Below are 22,162 nucleotides of genomic sequence, written 5' to 3'. Positions count from 1 at the left end.
ACAGCATTTTATAAATCTATGATGCTTCTGCAAGAATTGACATTGCATTTTTCATGGCTTTTCAAGTTGTTCCATTTGTACCTCAACTCTACATTAAAAAGGCATGATAAATTTGCTCTCTACAGGAAAATTGACTACATTAGTCTTCCCAATGTTTCACTAGCAAATCACACTGTAAATAGAAGTATCCATAACAGTTCATGAAACAATGAGTGTTTTCCAGTTCTTTGCAGAAGTCTGAAGGCACCCTCTGTTATGACTGTTTAAATTGCAGAACAAGGCAACACTAAAAGCCAGGGCAGAACCTTAAAAGGGTAAACAGGTAGTGTATAAGTGTAAAACTATAAGCATGATAATATAACTTCCATTATTCATTTTTATCAACACAGTAATTTATATTAGTGAGTCTGTCAAACTCTCACATTCAAGCATAAACCAAATCCCTTAAGGCTGAACAATCATTTTCTCAGAGGCTTCCATTCTTAACTTTACAAGATCACATGTGCTACCCATCTATTCGATCACTGGGTAAATTATTCAAGCTTTTGAATAATTTAAATTCCTCAAACCTTGCTTTGGACAAAAAAAATGAATACATATAAGAACAGCATATTTTCAAATATATTTTTTTGGAAATTTAGGTCACCAATAATTTTACTTATCAAAAAATGAAGATTCACTGATGACAAGGAACTTCCAACACATGGAGTTTTATCAAAGGGTTTCTGGTATTAAGATATAATGAGTTAGATGGCACAACTCCTCAGCAGACATGTGGACTCAATTTTCAATTTGTACCTAAATGAAGCCAAATGACAAACTTCTCCCTTCATGCCCAAATACCCTTTTCAGATGATGAAAGGTCAAGAACATTTATTGCAATTCTAGTTCTCCATCCAAAAGCTGAAAAAGCACATTTTCAAGTATTGTGAAGTTCATTTCCCCTATGTATTAATTTACACAATTCATGTAACTTTTGAAACATGTAGCGATCAAAATATAGAGAATTCCTACCTTATCCACATTCATTCTTTTAAATGATGCCTGCAGAAGTTTGAAGTTGTGAATGTACTCATGCTCCAGCTTTGCTTGAAACTTTACTTTCTTCAAGCTAATGCACCCTGGGAACAACATGTCCATGAACTGGCAGTAAGCTGCTCCTACAACAAGAGAATGCACTGATGTTAATCCAGATGCACCCAGCTAAGACCAAATGGTGTTTAATGTCATTAGCAGAAAGCATGAGCAGAAAGCAACAGTGCTGAATAAGTCCCTGCTGAAATTCAGCCTTACACTATGCACCCAAGACCTGCTTATCTAATGTACATTGAGCAGTGACACGCTCAAGTGGCTCTTTCCCACTCAGTCTGGATCCACGATGCGCTGCCGTGAGCATCCGAGGAATCACCTCAACTAATGCCAAGTGAAATGGATGTTCTTGCTGTCCCCACACACAGCAGGACTGTCCATACAATGAGAAAATAACAGTGAAAATGAAAATCTCTTAATAAGCTTCCTCAATCCCCACAGTCCCCTGAATTCAAACAAGCCAGGATCATCTTTCTTGTACCCTTGTACCCAAATGCCAAGCAAGTCCAATGCAATTATTTAAGATTATATCAAACCACAGTTTAAAAAACTTAATTGCAAGGCTCCAGCTTGTTAAAACACACTAGTCAGGTCCCACCCCTCTGCAATGAACATCCTTACTGATTTTCATTTCTTGAGGAAAGCATTTAAATAAGCAGACTTTAGCATACTCCACCCATAGCTTTCAAGGCTGGGCTAACAGCTTTAGTTCTCTCTCAGCCAGGTTCCTGAGTTCAACTTTGAGAGCTCTCTGAACTTACAGACAGTAGGGGTGTGTGTGTGTATAACGAATCCAAAACAAAGAAGGAAATATATGGAAAATTTCTAACCAGCATCCTGAGCATAGCTAACAGAGACAGCATTTCTTGTATGCAGGGAGCTCCCTCCTACAGCATCATGGCACTGTCATTTGCAAAACCTTTAGTGCTGACACACTCCAGTGTTTAGAAATGAAGATGAAAATGTTTAAGTAAATCAGAGGAAAAGCAATTATCTTTCTTCTTCAGAAGATTTTGCTACAAAATACTTTACACTTGGCAAAGATTCAGATGTCCACACAGGAGTGTAGAGGGTGCAGCCCCTGTGCTCGAGCATCAGGGCACGGAAGTGATTGCCTGATTACCCCTGACAAGTTCAATTTCACTTCCACAAAAAAGACTGTTGTGCTTTTAGTGCACCTCAGTTTTGACAAAGAAGTGTCCACATCTCACCTTACAGTTCAGCCCACTATCAACAACGATTTTTTATCACAAATATTTGAATGTTCACAGAGAAACCAAAGTAACTAAGCAGACACCTGGCTTGCCCAGTTTTACAGGAGAGTCAACAATAACTTGAACTTAAGGTCATTTTTCTCCATGGGTATGTGCATGTTTTGACACAACCAACTTTATGCATGAGATGGTTCTCATTCTCTGTATCCAGCCAGCCATCATACAAAGGGTTACAGAGATCATCACTTCCCAAACAGAAGAAGAGCTTAAGAGAAGAGTCCAAAAATGTTGTTTGAAATACCAACACAAATTTTGCTAAGGGACTTACCAAGATCCAGCTTTAGTGCTGAAAACCACTGCCATTTAAAGAAATAATCTGTTCATATTGTCTAGCTTTGTGGGGAAAATGGTTACTAAAAAACCTCATTTTCCAAGGACACCTTGTGCTTAGCTGTTTGCAATGGTCTTGATATGATTAGCAATCAAAGTAAAATATTCCCTAAAGGGAAAGGCGCCTTCTGGCAAGTTACAAGCATCAGATGACAAATTTGCATCTTCTTACAGAAAACTTTATAAACACAATTATTTATTCAAAACTCATCCTTAGCAAGAGAACTTGTAAATACATGGCAATGGAAAAAAAAACATTACAGTTAAAAGCATAGATATACAGATAACGCATAGCTTGCATACACTTATTATTGTTTAATTTAATGCAAAAGGATTATTATGCAATCATTTAATGTTATAAATTGAATTTGTTCCTAACTCTGTCCTTTCATCCTCCCCATACCCCAATTATAAGCTTTACTCTGATATCTAAGTAATTGCCTGGAGGCCCTAAAAATGCACTGCACAACCTTTCATCTAGATCCTTTTAGAAAACTAGAAACCCAAAGTGTTCACATGAGATTTTTCTCCTTCTGCTGGTAATGCAAATTCCTTCTGCATGCCTTTAGACAGTCTCTCTCTAGTTAGGGTATTTCCTTGTGCTTTCTCTGCTGGCAGCTGTTTCTGTACCTCTGCCAGCCAGGAGGTGGTCCCGGGTCTGCACAGCACTGGAGGGCAGAAAACACTGGACTGCATCCACCTGGCAGCAGGAGCTGCTCTCTGACACAACACTGGAGTGGCTGCTGGGCTGTCTCCCCAGCAGGAGGATTTCATTGCACTGGCAAATACAGTTCATTAAAATACTCCTTCCTCAAGTACAGAGGCAACAAACAAACATGGAGTGAACTAAACACTGAGCTACAAAGAGAGGAAATTCCTCCTGACTCCAAAAAGCCAGAGACCTGCCTACCCCATCAATAGGAGAAAGTAAAAATATCATTACAGTCAACTGGGATTACCTGATTTTGGACATCAAGGTTATATATCTATTTAATATTATACAGATGTTTATTTATAATTTTAAATTTTACCCCCTAAAGCTTGTAGCTGTCAAATTACAGTTAAATGGGAAACACCAGTGCAACAGAATGGGGACACTACTGCCTACACTGCCCATGGCTGTGATTTCCTGGAGGCAGCAGAAAGGGGAGCCCCACTGAAGAGATGTGAGACTGCAATGCCTTCACCTTTCAGCCACAGCATATCTGTGTGCTCCTCTGCATATGGGACAGCTCTTTGGGCCTATCCAATGTACTACACAACTGATGTTTCAATGCAGGTTCAAGAGAAAAGAATCTTTTTAATGGAATACAAAGAAAACAACAATAGAGATAATGACATTATGGCTTGTGACATACCTCTTGCATAATTTACACAAACAAAAGAATTCTTATGCTACTGTGTTTTATTCAGTATTAAAAATCTTCCCTATGTTTGCTGGAAAAAAAGCCAAAAAAACCCAACAAAACCTCAACAATCCCCCCATACCTGAAAAAAAACACACACCCCCCCCCCACAAAATCTTATCAAATGTGTACAGGGAAGTGGAAAACACACTGCCAGAATAGCTCTCACAATAAATCTATCCTTCTGACTGAAAAACTTCTATATGCATACACATGCACATACAAACATACAAAAAGAAATAATTTGACATCTACTCAAATGAAAGATGAAAAGTACAGCTGGTGGCACTGCAGAAGAGGGATCAATGTTAAAAACCTCTAATCCTTTATTAGCTAACAAGCAATTTAGAATCACTGGCTAAAAATCCTTTTGTGTTTTGATCTAGAATATTGATGCAGCCATTAGTTACACAAGATATTCACGGGCCAGACTCTGAAATGAGCCTGCAGACGTGGCTGTGCTGAAATCACCCCCAGCAGTTGCTATTTTTAGCCCCATTAGTGAGCAGAAAGAGCCCAGCAGCATCAGGGCTTTGCAGGTGTTCCCTGGGCATCCCAGCCTTGGGGCAGAGCAGGCAGCAAGTGCAGGGAGGGCACTGCATCCGCCAGGCTGGGCAAGCAGCTGCCAGAGGAGGGGAATTGATGTCAGGACAGAATTCAGACACAAGAGAACAAACTCACAATTGAAAAGGTGGTTATTTAAAACTATTAAAATTCAAGAATTTTGCCACATGCAGTGGCAAAATTACTACCAAATTTATGAAAACTGAGTATTTTACAGCATTTTCAGAGTTGTAGACAATATTTCACTAGTCCCTTACAGTGAGCAATGCTGAACTAATTTCAGCTTTTGTCCTGTATGTCTTCTTCCCTGCTTCTGTGTTTCTTTCCCCAGACTGTCCATGCTGACTTAGCTTGCTCTGAAGCATATGCACTCTGCATCATTAGAGATTTTCAGTTTTTCTCCTCTCCTTCACCATCTGGAAGCTGATGAATCCACAAATGCAAAGAAGTATTTTCTTTATTATCAAAAATACTTCTGCTCCTCACTATTTAAATCAAAAGGAAATTAAAGGAGGTAACAATGAAGACAAGAGAATCCTGTTTGCAACCAGTTTTTACCACTCAGTAAACTTCCTGGATTTCTGACTAGAGATCTGAAACCAAGATTAGATGCTTTAGCATTGATGTTTATATATTTATAAATTAAAAGGAAAACTTTCTTTTCAAACTGACTGCTTTTAATATACTATAGTTAGAACTTATTATACTAATAAAATATTTAGTAGAAACACTATGAATATAAGCAGGTATAAATATAAGCCAATATGTGTGTGCCCTACACAAATTAGGTCAATCCTTCAAATCTAATGTCAAAAGACTGTCCCTCACTGCTCCTCCCTGAATCCCTGCAGTGTGTGGGAGCAAAATCCCAGAAAAGGATATAAAATCACACCAGCCAACACGGAAAACAAAGGGCACATGAAAAGACAGGGCCTTACTGGGGCAGGGGTAGGGCTCATTTCTTTTAATTCTGATACCCACACCACAGCCAACAGAGCTATGTTCTATACTAGAAATTTGGTATAAATGTTTAGTATTGGCTTTGTTCTAAAACTGCATAGAAATCAAGTTTAAACATTTTAAACAGGTCTCAGTTTGATTTTAATACATTCAGTTTTTGAAAAAATTCCATTTGGGAAAAAGGCTGACTGCACCTTTTTCTGTAATAAAATTAGTTTGCTTGCTTTAATGAAATATTTAGATAATACAAAAACACATATCCAGTTGTGTTAGATACAAATTCCTTCAAATTATTCATTCTCTCCAAAGCTGCAACCACCTGATCATGCAGTTGGAAAATACAGGATGATTTGTGTATGAATTAGTCATCAGTGCTTCAGCTCACAGTGGTTGCTTGCACTGATGGAAAGCTGCACACACCCTGTATTTCTGTTGCTGGGACAACAGCAACAATCAAAAAAAACCCCAGTGACTTGCAAGGAGCACGTGTGACTTAATAGATTGGTAAGAAAGGGAGAGAAAAACCCACAAATGCCAGCAATCATTGTTTACAGCACAGCAGCACTTAGGGCTGGTCTTTCAGCTTGGCTTTCTAGAGCTGCTTCCTCAGCAGTGATGTTCAGGTAAGCACACAGCAGTAGGTTTTCAACTCAAGTATCAGAGCACACATTTTCATTTGGATTTCAAATACGGGTGTTCTGGTATGCAATTCAAAGGTTGTTTTGAAAACTGGGCATTGAAGCTGGTGAAGGGTCTGGAGCACAACTCTTATGAGGAGCAGCTGAAGGAGCTGGGGTTGTTTAGCCTGGAGAAAATGAGACTTGTGGGGGAACTTTCTCACTGCCTGCAACTGCCTGAAAGGAGGCTGTAGCCAGGTGGGGATCAGTGTCTTCTCCCAAGCAACAGAACTAAAGAAAAGTTGTGGCAGGGGAGGTTTATTGGGTATTAGAAAAAATTTCTTCCCAGAGAGGATTGTCAAACATTGGAACAGGCTGCCCAGGGAAGTGGTGGACTCACCATCCCTTGGAGGTATTTAAAAGTCATATAGATGTGGCTCTTAGTGACATGGTTTAGTGGTGGACTTGGCAGTTGGACTCCATCATCTTTACAGTTTTTTCCAACAGGAATCATTCTATGAACTCCATGTCTGTGAGCATAATGTTGTGTTATATACAGCCACGTGTTTAAAAAACAGAATGCTTTATCTTGAGTGCTCCACTGGAGACACCACGGTCTTCAAATTCCTCTTTGCATTTCCAGCAGCACCTATATGACCTAGTGTGTAGGTCAACATAATTTATTTCTCCAGTTAACACACCCTCCACTCCCCCCATGCCTTCACTACAATTTTAAAAGTTTCAGCCCATTTCCCAGTGAATGTTCAAAACCACATCAATTTACCACTTACTTAGCTGTAGAGAAGCAAACTTTTATGGGGCTGTGCATTAGTGAAGCCACCTGGGCCCAGCTTCAACCCTTCCCAGCAACAGACCTGGGAGGGCACGTAAAAAGCCCTAAAAGTGATGCAGATTGGAGTGCAGCCCTGCCCTCCTGCTCACAGTTGCATGAGCACAGCTGCCTCAAAGAGGGCAGGGTGAGTGCCTGCACACAGATGGGAGCTCCCAAAAGCAGTGCTGTCACCACAGGAAACAGCCTAAAAGAACTATGCACCTCCTGCCAGCCTTACCAACAGCCCCTGAGATCATGTGCACCCAAATAATATCTGCATCTAAAAGTCCTGTTCCACATAGGTAGAGCATGTGTGTGATGTAATCCAGAATATCCACTGATCATTTTAAATAATATTGGAGGGAGGTTTCCCCTGTGTTAACTTGCATTCTCTTTTTCTTAAATATGTAAATCATTAGGCTGCTCATAAATTATACACAGCAGAGTTTTTAATACTTAAATTTTGGCAATAATTTATTTTGGAATCATTAATTTTTAAACAGGAAGATCAGAACAATTTCAGAAAACACAGTTCCCATTTAACTTAAAATAGCTGTGTAACTCATCATGCCTAAAGAAAGTACCAAAAAATCTAACAAGCTCTTTAAACCAGAGGGAAATCAAGCAACTGACTGCAAGTGAGTGGTATGAGTAATTAAATAATTACTTTTAAAAAGCAAAAACCTTGTTCAAGTTCTATTCCTCCTGAATTATTAATGAGTGACATTTAAAAAAATAAATTATTGGCTGGGAATCCCATGATACTGCTTTGCAAGCTCCTTCAGAAAGTCTTGGAAATGATTTAAATCCAATCATTAACATTCATGGGATCCCTCTAATCCTAAATATCGTATGGAAGACATCAGAGAATCATTGACACTGAGTATGCTCTGTGTTGCATGACCTCAGGACAACATGCCAGTGTCTTGAAACATGCCTCAGTTACAGAGTGCAAATGGGATCAAGCCATGTTTTAATCATGTTCCCAAGTTGTGCTAGAGACCCAAGCTCTGCAAGGCTGCCAACTGGGAAAAAACCAAAACCACCAACATGGAAACATGCTTTGGCTTCTCAGGCACACTGGGCTGTAGAGGAATGCTGGCACCAAATGCTCCAACAGGGCCCTATAAGGCAGATTTTAGCAATAAGCATGTAGGAAGTTATAGGTTAACTGAGGCATGGAAACACAAATCCTACACAGCTAACCCCCAGAATAAAATTTGAAAATGCCAAACCACATGCTTTCTTTATAATACAGCCATTTATTAAAAGCAAGGAAAAAACAACACCACATTCAATCCTTGATCCTTGCATACAAGTCCTCAAAGACAGAAGGTCTGCATGCACTGGGGGCCTGACAATTTGCAAGTTTATAATTCTACTCAGAATTTTCAAATACAGGAAGTGGGGAGTCTGTATCTCCTTAATCTCATAGAATCACAGAAGTATAGCTAAGTCAAAAATTATACCTTGCTCCAGGCCACATTTTCCTTTCTATCCATTTACCATTTCCTCGACATTATATAGCTTGTAGACATGGTGTTATTTCTTTTTAATTCATATGCAAGCCTTCTATAATCCCCTGCCTGACTCTTATTTTGAATATACTCTCATGTAACACTCTAACAGTCATGAAAAGCCCTGCAACACATACACTTGGTATTCCTCAGAGATGAAAAACAGCCTTACTAAAGAAAATTCAGTTATAAGCTGCTTAGTCAGAATTCTTTCTAAGAAACCACTGTGTATTCCTTAAAAAACAGCATGACTCTTAAGAAACAACTGATGTCACACTTCATATGAAACTCCTGCTCCCCAAACCTATGGGTTTTGCACATGGGACCCTATGACATTACATCCTCTCAATTGTTCTCTATAATATTTAATTAATGTATCAAATGAAATGCTCTCTCTAAAGCCAATCTAAAGGGAATGCACTGTGCCTTCTATTAAAACCACAATTTATAAATTTCATGTTCAGGTAAAACAATTTTGCGGGAAATCAAACCCAGAGTCCAAAAACTGACAATATGACACACATCTAAACCAAAAAGAATTGTATTGAGATGCTTGGAAGATTTTCCCTGTTCAGTTCTCAAAACTAAATTGCCAGAGGAGCTGCAGACTGAAGCAAGGCTCTCCAGGGCTGCACCCATCCATAACCTGGCTTTCTTGGCACGTCTACCACAGCAGGCATTCAGAGAGCTCAGGGGACACTGCACTTTGCTCGGCCTACTTAGCAGAGACAAAAACCACATCTAAGACTCCCAAAGAATACAAACACTTTATGACTAAGCCAACCTCTTCCTTTGCTGCTCCACATCCTAGCAGCTCTGTCCCTCTAAGTGGAAATTGAGAAACAGGCTGGTATTGCTACAGTATGTGTATTATTGAAGCTACTTCTCCACAGCAATGAGGAAAAGGAGGTCGGATTGCTTTTTCTGTCATTGTAACTACTGTCACATTAAGCTTCAGATATGTTCTGAATAAAGCCTTTAGTAAAAACAGAATGTCACATTATTCCTTCTTGCTTAAGCTCTGAATGTCAAAAATTATTGCTAGGTTGGCTGTGAAATGTGGGCACTCGTGAGCACCTCTCAGCCGGGTGCTGAACACCAGCATATGCCATATCTAGGTTGCTCCTACCTCCTACAAGTAACTCCTTGGAGCTTTTAATTCAGATCTAACATCCCCCCCGCTTTCCCTCTCCCACGTTTTTTGGCCCCACATTTAGCTTTTTCTGGCATTTTGATTGCTCCTTATTAACAAAAATGAGCAAGAACTGAATAGTCATAAAACAGCATGACTAATGTTAATGCTTTATTCTAAAAAAGAAGAAAATGTCCATACAATTTTACAGTAGATTATAAAAATTCAGTTAACGGCAGCTCTGCAGATCCCTGTTAATGCTGTGAAATGCTTCATAGCTGTAAAGAGTTTCGCACATATTCCTTCCCTTTGAAGTCCTGCAGAAATGCTAATATTTTATGGAAACAAGCATTAATCTGCATGAAAGCTGCCAATGGTTCAAGGGACATCAGCCAAGGAATGCCAGAATGAATGAGTTAGACTGGCCATTCTCAAACTGCAGTCCATACCATGCTTGCTTGCTGGTGCTCTGCCTGCCCGTTGGCTCATCATTTGTGCTATTGTTCCCTTAGTATCTCTCTTAAAAGCTATGCTAAAAATAGGCTAAATAAAATATGTGTACATTTAATAAATTTCTTAAGAGTTTACACAGTAAACGATATTAAATGCAGAAAGATTCTCAAACCTGCTTGTCCATCTGTCTTCAATCACTACACATGGATGCTCTGCACATGAGAAATGGACTATGCAGTCTCAAATGGGAAGAGCCTATTAAGATTACTGTGCTCTAGTGTCTGCAAAAATCTATCAGTGTTTAGATTTACCAGTTCAGAGAGTAAAGTCCTCCTGAATACAGGAAGCACTGTGCTAGAATGCTTCTTTAGATAAGGAGCTACTAAAGCCCCTTCTGGATTGTAAAGCACATGAATGTAAAAACAGGAATGTGTAAGCACGAAGTTCGAGTACCAAACCAAATGGGGAAATTCAAATTAACAGCTTTCATTCATAAAGACAAGAATGTAGAAGCATCAGGTAGCAATAACAATCAATACAATCCAGGAAATTCTAAAGGAAGAAAAGATTTAATTTTATACAGAATGGATTAAGAGCTGCAATGAGTTGACCCTTTTTCAGTCCTTCCCTTGAGGTGTGTCCCAAAATCCTCTCTGTAGGTCACAGAAAAAGTTGTATAAGAAGCTGTGTAATGAAATGGGACAGTGGATTTGTAACGGTTCCCATGCTTTTCCCCTTCTTGCCCCACCCAGCTGAACTCTCTCTATCTCATCTTCTTACATAACTTTAACTCATTTTATTCTGCTTAGTCAATACTTTCTTCAATCATTTCTCCCCTGCTTTCAGAAACAGTTTTGGTGAAGTTTTTTATGTCTTCGTTGGTTTTTTGTTGGGTGGGTTTTTTTGTGTAAGCCCACACACATTTAACTTGATTGAGAACTCACTTCAAAAGCTTCCTTTCAACAATTTATGAGCATTTAAATAGCTACATAGGAACAAGTCAATAACTTGTCTACTATGCTTCCTGTTTCAAACAATAGCAAACTTTGGGTATTTTAGGGTGCAAACGTCCATTTCCTTCTATGTTTCTATCTCCTTCAGTGTGTGCATGTATCTATCAGAATCTATCTATAGCTACTCCCTGTGTGAATTCTGTCTTTATATATACCAAAATAAAATACTTAGGCTATCTTCCTGACATGTAAATATAACAACAGCTAGAGATAACACTTCAATTTCAAGTTTAATAACAGTTAAAAAAATAATTTCCCATGGTCTAGGTCTTTAATTGTTCAGATTATATCAGTTGCTTACATTGACTTTATCCTGCACTTTTTCAACCTCATTTTTATGGTTGTTGTGCAAGGCTGCAAGTATGGTACTCTACTTCTGCAGCTGAAAATTGGTTTTTTATTTTGAAGGATAGGCTATGAGACAATCAGCCTGAAAGGGTTACTTGTATCTTTCAGGGAACATCTCTGAGACAGAAAATTTACCCAGAATGATAGGTAAAATCAAATATATGAATATAAGACCCTATTTACTTTTTTTGTCTAGACCAAGAAATAGGTGAAGTCTCGTCATGTGGTTCCTCTTCCATGTGCTTTGAGCACTGTCTTCATAAGATAATATAATACCTTCATAAGATATTCCCAGCATGTTAGTTGTCTGGAATTAGCAATCTAAGTTAGATCTCCTCCACCACAAACAAACTCCTCCTCCACCAAGCATCTTCAAATGTAAAAATCACAGTTGGAAATCAGAAAGAAATCATTCCCCAGGGGCATGTACATTCACAGTGAAACAGCAGCCTTTTTCTGTGTCATTTCTAGCCATCATCTAGTTACAGACCCTGTTGTTTAACACCCATCTTCTGGTTGCAACTCTGATTAACCAAAATGTCTGAAGTATTCAAACTATCACCCTTTTTTCAGGGCTCATTACCAAATATACTTATAACAGTAACTCAGATTTAAAGAGAAAGAGGCAGACTTTGAAAGCTCTAAAGCCCTCACAGCAACTAAAGCCTCATTTCCTCAAATCCATGTTTTTTCTTCAGTCTTTTTCTTGTGCTTTTTTCCTGCAAGCATCCGCAGGGATTTGAGAAAGCTCAGGAAGGAAAATGAGCTGGAGAATTTTGTTCATCTGGGGTGGTGTTGGTTCTCTATTTATCTCTTCCTCAGTTATGTCCACTCTCCATTTGAAAAGATACCACCCCAGTGGCTTAAAAATACTAAAACTTATCACTGTATTCTTTGCTTGCTTGGCCAACATTTTTATTACTTCTATGTATCTCCTGCTACATTTGTCCCATTCACCTCTGCCTTTATTATGCTTTCCCAAGGTACCTCATCTTCCCATGATTAACACAAACATAAAAATGCTTCCTGTGCACATACATTAGCCTCTTTTTTCAGAGTAACTGGTTTCTGTCAAAGTGAAAAGTTATCTATTTTCAACAAATCAGACTTTTAAAGTGGTTTTAAAATAAACATTTATAGAGCATACTGTGCTTTCTTACCTGAACAGAGTTGTTCAACTTTTGTGTAGTTTAAAGCTAATATATCATTAACCCATGCAATGATGTCATGTCTGCTCATAGTCTCCTGGGTTATAGAGGTAGAGTACACGTTGACCGCCATTCCCCAACTAGGAAAAAAAGAGAGACAAAAAAGATTTTTGACATTTTGGTAATTGTTTTCTAAATACAATGAATATATGCTTCCTGTTCAAAAGAGGGAAAGAAAACTCAAAACCCTCTCTCTGTTTATTGAGAAAGGAGGGGTAATTTTTATTCTTTGATGATAAGAAACCTCCTCAATGTCCTCTTGGAACCTATGAACATATTTCTCTGGCTGTCACTGTGAACTTAAAGAACATACAAACCTATGGTATTTTGCTTCATGCCAACACAGTAGAAAAAAACCCAGACTCAGACCAAAAGATGCACAGACAGGATCAGAGACCCAAGATTTTGTCACATTGTGCTGCATCAATACAGTGATGCAACATCTGCCAGTTTTTTGCCACTGCAGGATGATCAGGCTTCCTAAACCAACACTTAATTTTAGGTAACTTCTAAATGATGAAGTAGCTGTACTATTACTGTTTTCTTACTGGGACGGGGCCCTTTTGGATCATTAATTCAGTTCCTAACAGTCACAGAGTGAATATCAAATAATCTCTGTTATCAGCGCACCAACATCTATCCTGAAAGCAACTGAGATTTGCACCCTTAGCTGTGTGGTTGGAAAGCTGCTGTGGAGCCCAATTCTTCTCAAACATTAGGAACATTTCCTCTCAGCTTATACCCATTTCTTCTTCTGCCAACATTATCCTCCAGCCCTAATTGCTTTTTCTTCCCCAGAGTGGACTTCCTAATGCTTTAGAGACAGCACTCAGTGTCTGTCCCAAAGCCCAGGTAGTCTAGATTAAACAAATCAATGTGAGTCTCTTATATCAAGTCAGACATTCACTGCCTGGTCATGTCAGCAGTCCTTCTTGAACAGACAGTTTCAAGCAGTGTTCAGATAACATTTCACTGAGACCTTGGTAAATGGCACCCAGTGCTTGAAGTTTTCACAGCTACATCCCCTTACATAGATTCTTCTAGTTAGCAAAGGTCCGTCCCTGGAAGCTGGCAATTCATAGTAGCTTTCATCATCTTCCCAGGTACACAGACCAGAAACACATACTACTGAACTTTGCTCCCTGTTATCCTACCCTAGTCACATCTTTCTGTTGCAAGATGTTGCAAAGAGAAAACATGAGCACACTCAAGTTTATCTCATCAGCAGTGTCAAAGAGCAGAATCAAGTTGATGGAGAGAGTAAGTAATGTTCCCGTGAGTAACGGACTGCAGAAAGGCCACCAGAAGCAATCCAGGTGTGAAGTGTCTCAGAAATGACCAGAGTCAAAGCTGAACGATTATTCTTGATTTGCTGGGGACTGCACACCTTTGTTTCTCATGGCAATCTGCAGCTAACACTTATCTGTCTAGCTCTGTTGCCAGTCCTTCCATCCCAGCTTTGGACCTCAACTTTCTCAGTCAATGCAAGAGAACAGGAGAGCAGAATCTCTTCTGTTGGATCCAAGGTCTGCATGGACTATTTCCATTGAGAATTTGCAGTGATGTAGCCCTTTGAAACCTGATAGGCAATTCTGCAGGGACAAGACTGAAAATTAACTGCACCCAGAGTTATGTGTGCTAACTAGGTGGGGCAACCTAGGTAAAATGTGAAATGGGAAAAACCTACCAGCACAAAACTTGACTTGGTAACATGTAAGTGTATTACTACATAACACAGAGAATAAATTTAAATACAAGATTACAAAGTTTATAATACAGGTCACTTTTTTTCTAGGAAACAAATCTCACAAACAGAAGGTTGTTCAAGTTGTTCCCTTCTACTGACATTAAGACACGAGGCATAAAGTCCTCAAATTTGCTTTACAAGGAATTAAAGAAAAAAGAGAGTGAGAGAGAAAATAGGGTTGAAGAATTCATGCTCCAAAAGTCAGGTACCCACTGCCAGAAATTCATTCAGAACCAGGCTGCCTGCCTATCCTCTGTGTACAGGCAGCTCTGGAGCATGGAGGGAATCTGCCCGTGCTCAGCCTGCTCTGTTCTTCCCGCGGACTCACATGCAGCGCAGCCAGCTGTGTGAACACAGCCCTGTATTCACTGGAAGAGTCAGCAAAGGTCACTTTCTTGGCATGCACTAAGTGCCTGGACTGAATCGAGTGCTAGGAACAAAGTTTTAGAAACAGGGAGTGCCCTTTTACTCTTAAAACTACACCATAATGGCTAACCATAAAAGCTTAGCTTCAACATCAGGGTGGAAGGCACTGAGCAGGAAAACAAACCCTTTGATACTAATGGGATCTGAAGTTTGAAACACATGGGTTTTATTTTACTATTTTTCGCCTTTTTATATAGATAACAAAACTAACAGAAAGATAGTACCACTGTCACCATTAAACTAACATGTTAAATATTGTATGTAAGATCAGTTGAAATAACAGCTTAATAATGAATTTAATATTCACTTAGAATTATTAGTGAGCCTAATAATAAACTGACACTTCAATACAGAGGAGTCCACTGAATTCTACAGCAACTAAAGATATTTAGATGAGAATATCTGAAATAAAGCTACTCTGATCTGTAATTGCCACTACTTCAAGAACATTTTAATTGGCCTCTGAGGCCATGCAGAGCTCAGAAAAACCATCATCCACCACCAGTGAAAAGGGAAAGTTCACTTTGTTAAAAAGATCAAGAAAATACACACACACAGAGAAAGGAAGTAAAACTTCCTTCATCACCTTTTTCCCCAAAGAACTGCAAAGAGAAATACCCATCCTTCTGCAACCCACAGGGGAGCAAACAACATCCTCTGCTGCATTGCACAGGGTGGGGAATTCTACTGCAGGAAACTCTGAGTAAATGAATAACCTTGAGTTTTACAATGCTACCCTGAAGGATACCTGTAATACAACTTATGCTACACTCTGTAAATTAATTATTATAGTCTAAGGGTCAAACAGAAGTTCAGACTATTTACTAGAGACGAGTTCAAGCGATTAGAGACAAGAGCTTCAGATTTGTACACAAGCATGCACAATGGTGTATGAGTACAGTTGTAAGCAAAGGCAAAATGAATCAGAATTTTTGTTAAAACACTCAATAACATGCCACTGCCATTCATTCTTAAGTGCTTTGTTAACATATCTGTGAATATTCCACAGCTGCTTCTCTTGAAAGAGTTCACCCTCTCTTTGCATCTCTTGCTCCCCACCCTCCTACTGGTTACGTTCTAAATAAACTCAGCTGGGAATGGTTTCCTTTACAGTAAGCATGTTCTAATTTGGTGCTCAGATACACACATATCCTGTTTGCCACACGGAGAGACCTTTAACAAAACAAAAAAGAAGGAAAAAAAAAAGAACAAGCAGATGTAGGTAGTGCAGCCATCATGCTCAGCAACAGTCAAGAACCTCTGTGCTCAACATCTACAGCTGGGCTGGGGTTTTCTGCAGGACTGAGTTCCTAAAGTGCTGAAGTACTCTGAAAAATGTGATCCATCTTCAAAACATATTAATAAACATGTGTAAGCTGATGCCAGAGAACAGCTGGACAGGTGGAGACACACAGCCCATACTCTGAACAGCCAAGTAGCTAACAACTTGATTTTATGTTGTAATACACTTCTTCTTTCCAGTAACATTATTTACATTTTCAACTTGTTAGGCTTTCACTTGTTTACACTGAAGGCTCTGAATCATAAGATTGCAATGAGGCTTACACAAGCCTGAAAACCAGTGTCTACCTGGTGTCTTCAGAATTCCATAGAGGTGCCTTGTGGCTCTATAGCAACTGAAAGCAGACTGAAGGTAGGACATCACACTTCCCACTTCAGGAGGGACAGGGGGACATCAAAAACCTCTGGCTGTTACAGTGCTGCCTAAGCACAAAGAACTCTCCCTTGTTTTACTTCAAACCCTAAGAGAGTCTTCCCATATTAGTCTAGGCCATTTCAGAAAAACACTTTACACATGCACAACTACACACCACAGACATGAGTTCAGAGGATTAGACAGGTGCTGAAAATCATGTACATGCTTAAGCAGTTTCCCCAGTTAGAAATATACTGGCTTGGCATGCCGGATGGTAAACATTACACCCAAAAGTCTATTAATTTTTTAAGGCATTTTATGCAGCATTGGATATTGAGATATTGGGTATTTTCCATTGCTCTTGCTACAGATAACTGCAGTTGCTACAAGGTATTATCCAGCTGTTCTTAAGGACAGTTTTGCAAGAAGTACATTTACTTTATTTTTCCAGGGATAAACTAACAGTTGTTGACAGCAGAAGCTGTATCACAACAAACCAGTAATAATGACAAGACTAGAAGCATTACAGCACTGGATCTATTTGTAGTGTAAAAGCTCACCACACTTGCCATCATCTCTGAACCTGCAAGGCCTTCACATTTCTGCAGAATAGGAAAGGCTGGAAGGGACCACTGCAGTCCAACCTCCCTGCCCAAGCAGGGCCACCTAGAGCACATTACTCACCATTGTGTCCAGATGGTTTTTGATTATCTCCAGAGGAGGAGACTCTATAACTTCTCTGGGGAACCTGTTTCAGTGCTCACTCACGCTTACAGTAAAGAATTTCTTCCTTGTGTTCAGGTGGAACCTCATGTGTTCCAATTTCTGCCACTGCCTCTCATTTAGTACAAATAGACATATTTGTATTAAATAGTAGTGCAAAGAGACAAACAGATATTAAGTTTTTAAATGCAGTGGAAAGTCTGTGTGACAGTACAGAGGCACCTTCTGGAAGCTGGCACCTGATAAGATACTGCCAATAAAACAAAAGATCTCACACCAAAAATTACCAAAGCAGGAGATAACAGCAGAAAGGCAAAGATGAAGCTGAATGAGACTGCTGCAGCTGCTGGTGAAAAGGCTTTCTAGATTAAAGCTACTGCAAAAACAAAGAAATCCCTGAAGGAAGAAACCTGCCAGATTTAGTGGATAAATCCCTGTCCAAGAAAAATTCATCCTTTTATACCATCCTGAAATGACAACTGATTTGCAGCTGGACCTTGCCTGTTTCTTGAACACTCCCTGCACACAGCTGCAGCCACAGCCATTAGAGACCAGTTGTGCTCGAGGTTGTCTGTACAGAAAGGAGTCCTGCAGACAGAAAATCAACACAAAAAGCTCCTGTGCAGTGCTGACAACACTGTTCTTACTCTCCCCTCTTGACTTATGCTGTACTTCTGCAGCAAATACCGTGGCATCAGAGTGCTGCAACCGCAGTGATATTTGCAGCAAGCAACACAAAGGCTCTATGTAGCCAGAAACTGAATCAGAGACAAGATTAATCACAATGAGGTACTGCCATGGGGAAAAAAAAAAAAGAATAAAAGAATCCTGTGATTATAATACTGTGAGAAAGTCATGTTTTTAAATGCTGAATGTCAAATCTCTTTTGCACTGTTCCCATGTTACTTAGCCCTGAAATGCTAAAAATATTTTTATTTTCTGTATATCTCACTCACTTCTGAATGCCATTTTACATTTACCACATGGATCTGACTTAACCTAAAATGATTTGTGAAGTACTCTACAAAGTCTAGATGAAACTGAGGCAATCTATGTACATTTTATGGCTTGAATATTGCTGGATTATCACTGAACACAGACAACAGCATATTTTCTATTGTTCTCATTGCACTTCCCTGTTTAAATGCAAGTGAAATCAGGGTAATAAGAGATATACTCTGATTGGATTAGGGCTTTTTTTTTTTCAATTAGAGGCTTCCTGCCAATGCTGGGATGCTCTGACCTACATAAATGTTTATGATGGGTCTAAAGGACTGCTTTAGACCCAAATCTGAGTACCTTCTATAAAGGCTCCTGGTAATTCTGGTTTGTGCTACATATGGCTTTAGAAAACTTACCACCTCCTAAAAAACTTATTTGTGAGGCAGAAAAATACTGATTCTTTTTCAGATATTCAGTTTCCTCAAATGTGAAAAACACAAGCAGAAGTATTCCAATAATATGCACAACTAGAGCCAAATCCTCTGATATGGCCTAATAACTAGCAATGCATTACACTGAATACTGCACAGCACTTAGAAATAGTTAGAAATTTATTCACTAACCAGTTATTAAACTGGGGTAGTTCACAAAAATGAAAAGAACAGTTTCAAATTCCAGGACAATTATTTAGTGCTTTGAAGATTTCAGGGCACCTAAAGGTCCCCCTGAGAAGGACAAACCACATTCACTGACACATCTGCCAGTCATGTTTGCATTCACTTGAATCTGCCAGTTGTATTGCCATACCATAAGATTTTATTTCTCCATCTACATTCTCACTCCTGCTGCCACTGAAACTGTGGCAATGAAACAGCAATGTCATGTCTCTACAGTAACAAAATTCCTTTTTATTTCAGGGTTCACCTTTGCCATCACAAGTACAATGCAACAGTAACACTGAACCACAAAATATCTTCGTTACAGCTGAAAGTATTTGCATGCTCTGAAAGGTTCCTTATCAATTTCTGTGATGTTAATTTAAAAAAAAAGAATTCTTGACAAAGGACAGAGGTTCAAGAAAAGGCAGACATCAGTAGCTTTACACAAAATGGAAGCAATTCAGAGCCTCTAGCCACCACCATTTCCACCCAGGTATATTCACTCTGGTTAGAAATGAACCACAGCAGTGCACAGCACTCTCAAACCACACCTTAGAGCAGTTGAACAAAGCAACAGTAATGCTTTCTGCTGAACAGACAGGCACTATTTAACATGGTGTAAGGACAAAAATTTCAGTACAAAAAGAATGTGACTACAAATTAAGAAGGCATTTTATTAATGATGAACAACAAAAATCCTTTGAGGTAGGCTGAATGAGAGGAACCTAGCCGTGGCAAGGCTGCAATGCTAAAAAACTTCACTGCCTTTACTTACAGTCACTACCCTCCCCCTGCCAAGGCTTTCAACTCTAAGATCTTAAGCTTGAATCGCTGCTCTGATGCCCTGAAGTAAGATATTCAACCTGTCAAATTTTCACAATAGATGCTGGCAACTAGTCTACCTTTCACAATAGACAAGAGGATTGTTAAGGGGGAAAAAAATAAAAAAGGTTGATTCAAAGGAAAATAATTCTCAGACTTATACAATAAACTCAAGTCAATTAGAAACACCTAGATTTTAGAAAACTGAAGATGTCTATGACCATTTTGTAACTAGAAAACTTGTAGAAAGCTGCTATGTAAACCAGCTTTTAATCTTCTATTAAAAAAAGTCTCTGTTCACCCAGACACTAGCAGGAATTTCAATTCTCCTTTTTTTCATTTTTTTCCGTTTTGGATAATAACAGGTTACCAAGCAAACATGCAGACATTGCTAAAGGATTTCCAAGAGATCAAAAATGTGCCATAAAGCAAGGTAACATCAGTGCTGATCACTGAAGAAAGGATGCCTTGAGAGGCAGCCCATGCAAGCACACCTCAGTTCCTAGCCTAAGCAGTGAAAATAACAGGGGAACCACTTATTATTTTGCTCCCACGAGTCGATGGATGAGTAGTTTCACTTTCAGAGAGGAGATTTCTTTAGCAAATGCAGACTTAGGGGGAAATGAAGACAGCAGTGGAGGAGAGCTTGTCCCCAAACCCACTGGCCCGTGTGAATGCAGCCTGTGAACTTCCAGGCGAAACACGGTGGGTGGCAGACAGAGCCACCCAACCCAGCAGCCCCCAAGGAACACCTGCCCGTGAGTGGGAAGGGCTAAGGACAAGCAGAAAGGCTGATTAGGAGCAGCAGCAGCACTGGGCACTGGGGCTGCAGGGCAGTGTGTCAGAGGAGAGCCCAACAGGACAGCAGCCACGCTGCAGCAGCTCTGGCAGCTCCCGGCTCCTGCCATTTCCGCCTTTTAAGTCCAGAAAACGCTGCGGGCAGGCTTGGGAGTTTCAGCAGGGATGGGATCCAGCTAGAGACAGATGAAGTCACCAAATGAATTTAGTTTTGACCTATCCGGGGTTTCGCTGCCCCCCTCCTCCTCTCTGGCACATATACATTCCAAGGTGAAAGGCTAAAGTAACACGCTGATTTACTCAGAGCATAACCTCATGGCAAATGAGATTTTGTAATACTATACAGCCCTCCTGACAGGGGGCCTGAGCAGCCTCCAGCGCCTCACAAGCCTGCAGAGCCAGGCAAGAGAGGCAGTGAGTCAGCAGGAGACAGGCACTGAACATCCATGGCTTTCAGAAGAGGACAAGTCTGGGAAAAAGAGAAAACAGGAGGTTTCAACAAGGGGGAATGCAATGCCTTTCTCCTAACACATAGCTGCTGTTTTCTTACAAGAGACTGCAGTACACTTAAACCCTGCTGTCCAAGGCAGGCAAAGCTAAGGAGCAGAGCACTCCCATGGGAAACCTCTGGCACCAGCTAAGGAGAGACTGCAGTACCGCTTTCCCACTCACAAATGATGCACTATGATACAGAGCACAAGGATTTGGTCAGGCATCAACTCTTCTCTCTCCTACATTAAAAACCAGTGCAGATATGCACTGATTTATGCATTGCAACATTTATTCTAACCTTAAGGTTAGAATAATACATATGTATATATAACATGTATGTTAGAATCACAGGATATCAGGAGTTGGAAAGTGCCCACCAAGGGTCATTGAGTCCAACTCTCTATTCTTGCAGAAAACAAGGCCCTTTTTAAGTGGCCTTCTAAGGCCATGCTCACTTTGAAAGTTCCTGGAGTGATACCAAGTAAAGGACAAGAAACAGCATAGCAACCACTCGTGCAGCCATCCCAGGACCTGTGGGCAAAGGTTCTGGAGCACAGCACAACAGAGCTGCTGAGCTTCCTGGAGTGAGCCAGCTCCACTCCATCCCTGTCATCCTGGCAGGAAGGTGACCACACTCATCAGGGGTATAAGACAACATTTATTTTAAGTCCTGAAGCTGTAAACAAGCATGTGACAACAGATGAAGCAACAGGCAACCATGCTAGCTGCTTTCACTGGTGCATCACTCTCTAAAACATGCCTGAGTATTTTTGTAATGAAAATATTAAGCTTTAGTACGGTTGCCCAGACTTCTCACTGCTATCACAGCTCTGCTGCCATTTGGGAAAGGAGAAGCACCAGGCTTTCTGCTGGGAATACAGAACCAAGCTCCAGACAACACCTGTGACACAAACCAGCTGAAAGTCCCCTGCCAGCACTGCCTCTGCAGACCACTGCACCAACTTGACTGCACAGCTTTTTACAAGGCTCTGAGGTCAACTCTCTCCCTCTTCTCCCTCAACCACTGGTGAAAGCTAGACTAATAATAATAATAATAATAAATCTTGGAGTTCTGACATCTCCAATGTTGATGATATAGGCCCAAATAAATACCCCTGCCATTGGCTTATTACAAGCTCCCTACTCCCTACAA

General features: G+C 40.0%; 1 protein-coding gene across 5 annotated transcripts in view; it reads right to left on the bottom strand.

Moving 5' to 3' along the window:
• The window catches only part of MAPRE2 (microtubule associated protein RP/EB family member 2), a 98,023-nt gene that overhangs the window by 24,688 nt on the left and 51,173 nt on the right, over nucleotides 1-22,162 (bottom strand). For 4 of the 5 annotated variants that reach the window (XM_059466106.1, XM_059466089.1, XM_059466079.1 and 1 more), the window contains 2 exons: nucleotides 12,696-12,823; nucleotides 1,015-1,160 (listed from right to left, as the gene is read on the bottom strand). In XM_059466106.1, the coding sequence (XP_059322089.1) occupies nucleotides 1,015-1,160; nucleotides 12,696-12,816 (267 nt within the window). In that variant the 5' untranslated portion in view covers nucleotides 12,817-12,823. The remainder of the gene's footprint in view (nucleotides 1-1,014; nucleotides 1,161-12,695; nucleotides 12,824-22,162) is intronic. The other variant, XM_059466114.1, reaches the window with a different exon arrangement.

The sequence above is a fragment of the Ammospiza nelsoni genome, chromosome 1, assembly GCF_027579445.1.
Source record: "Ammospiza nelsoni isolate bAmmNel1 chromosome 1, bAmmNel1.pri, whole genome shotgun sequence".
In the NCBI taxonomy this organism is placed as follows: domain Eukaryota; kingdom Metazoa; phylum Chordata; class Aves; order Passeriformes; family Passerellidae; genus Ammospiza; species Ammospiza nelsoni.
The sequence above is the reverse complement of the archived record's forward strand: the minus strand, read 5'-3'. Positions and strand labels throughout refer to the sequence as shown.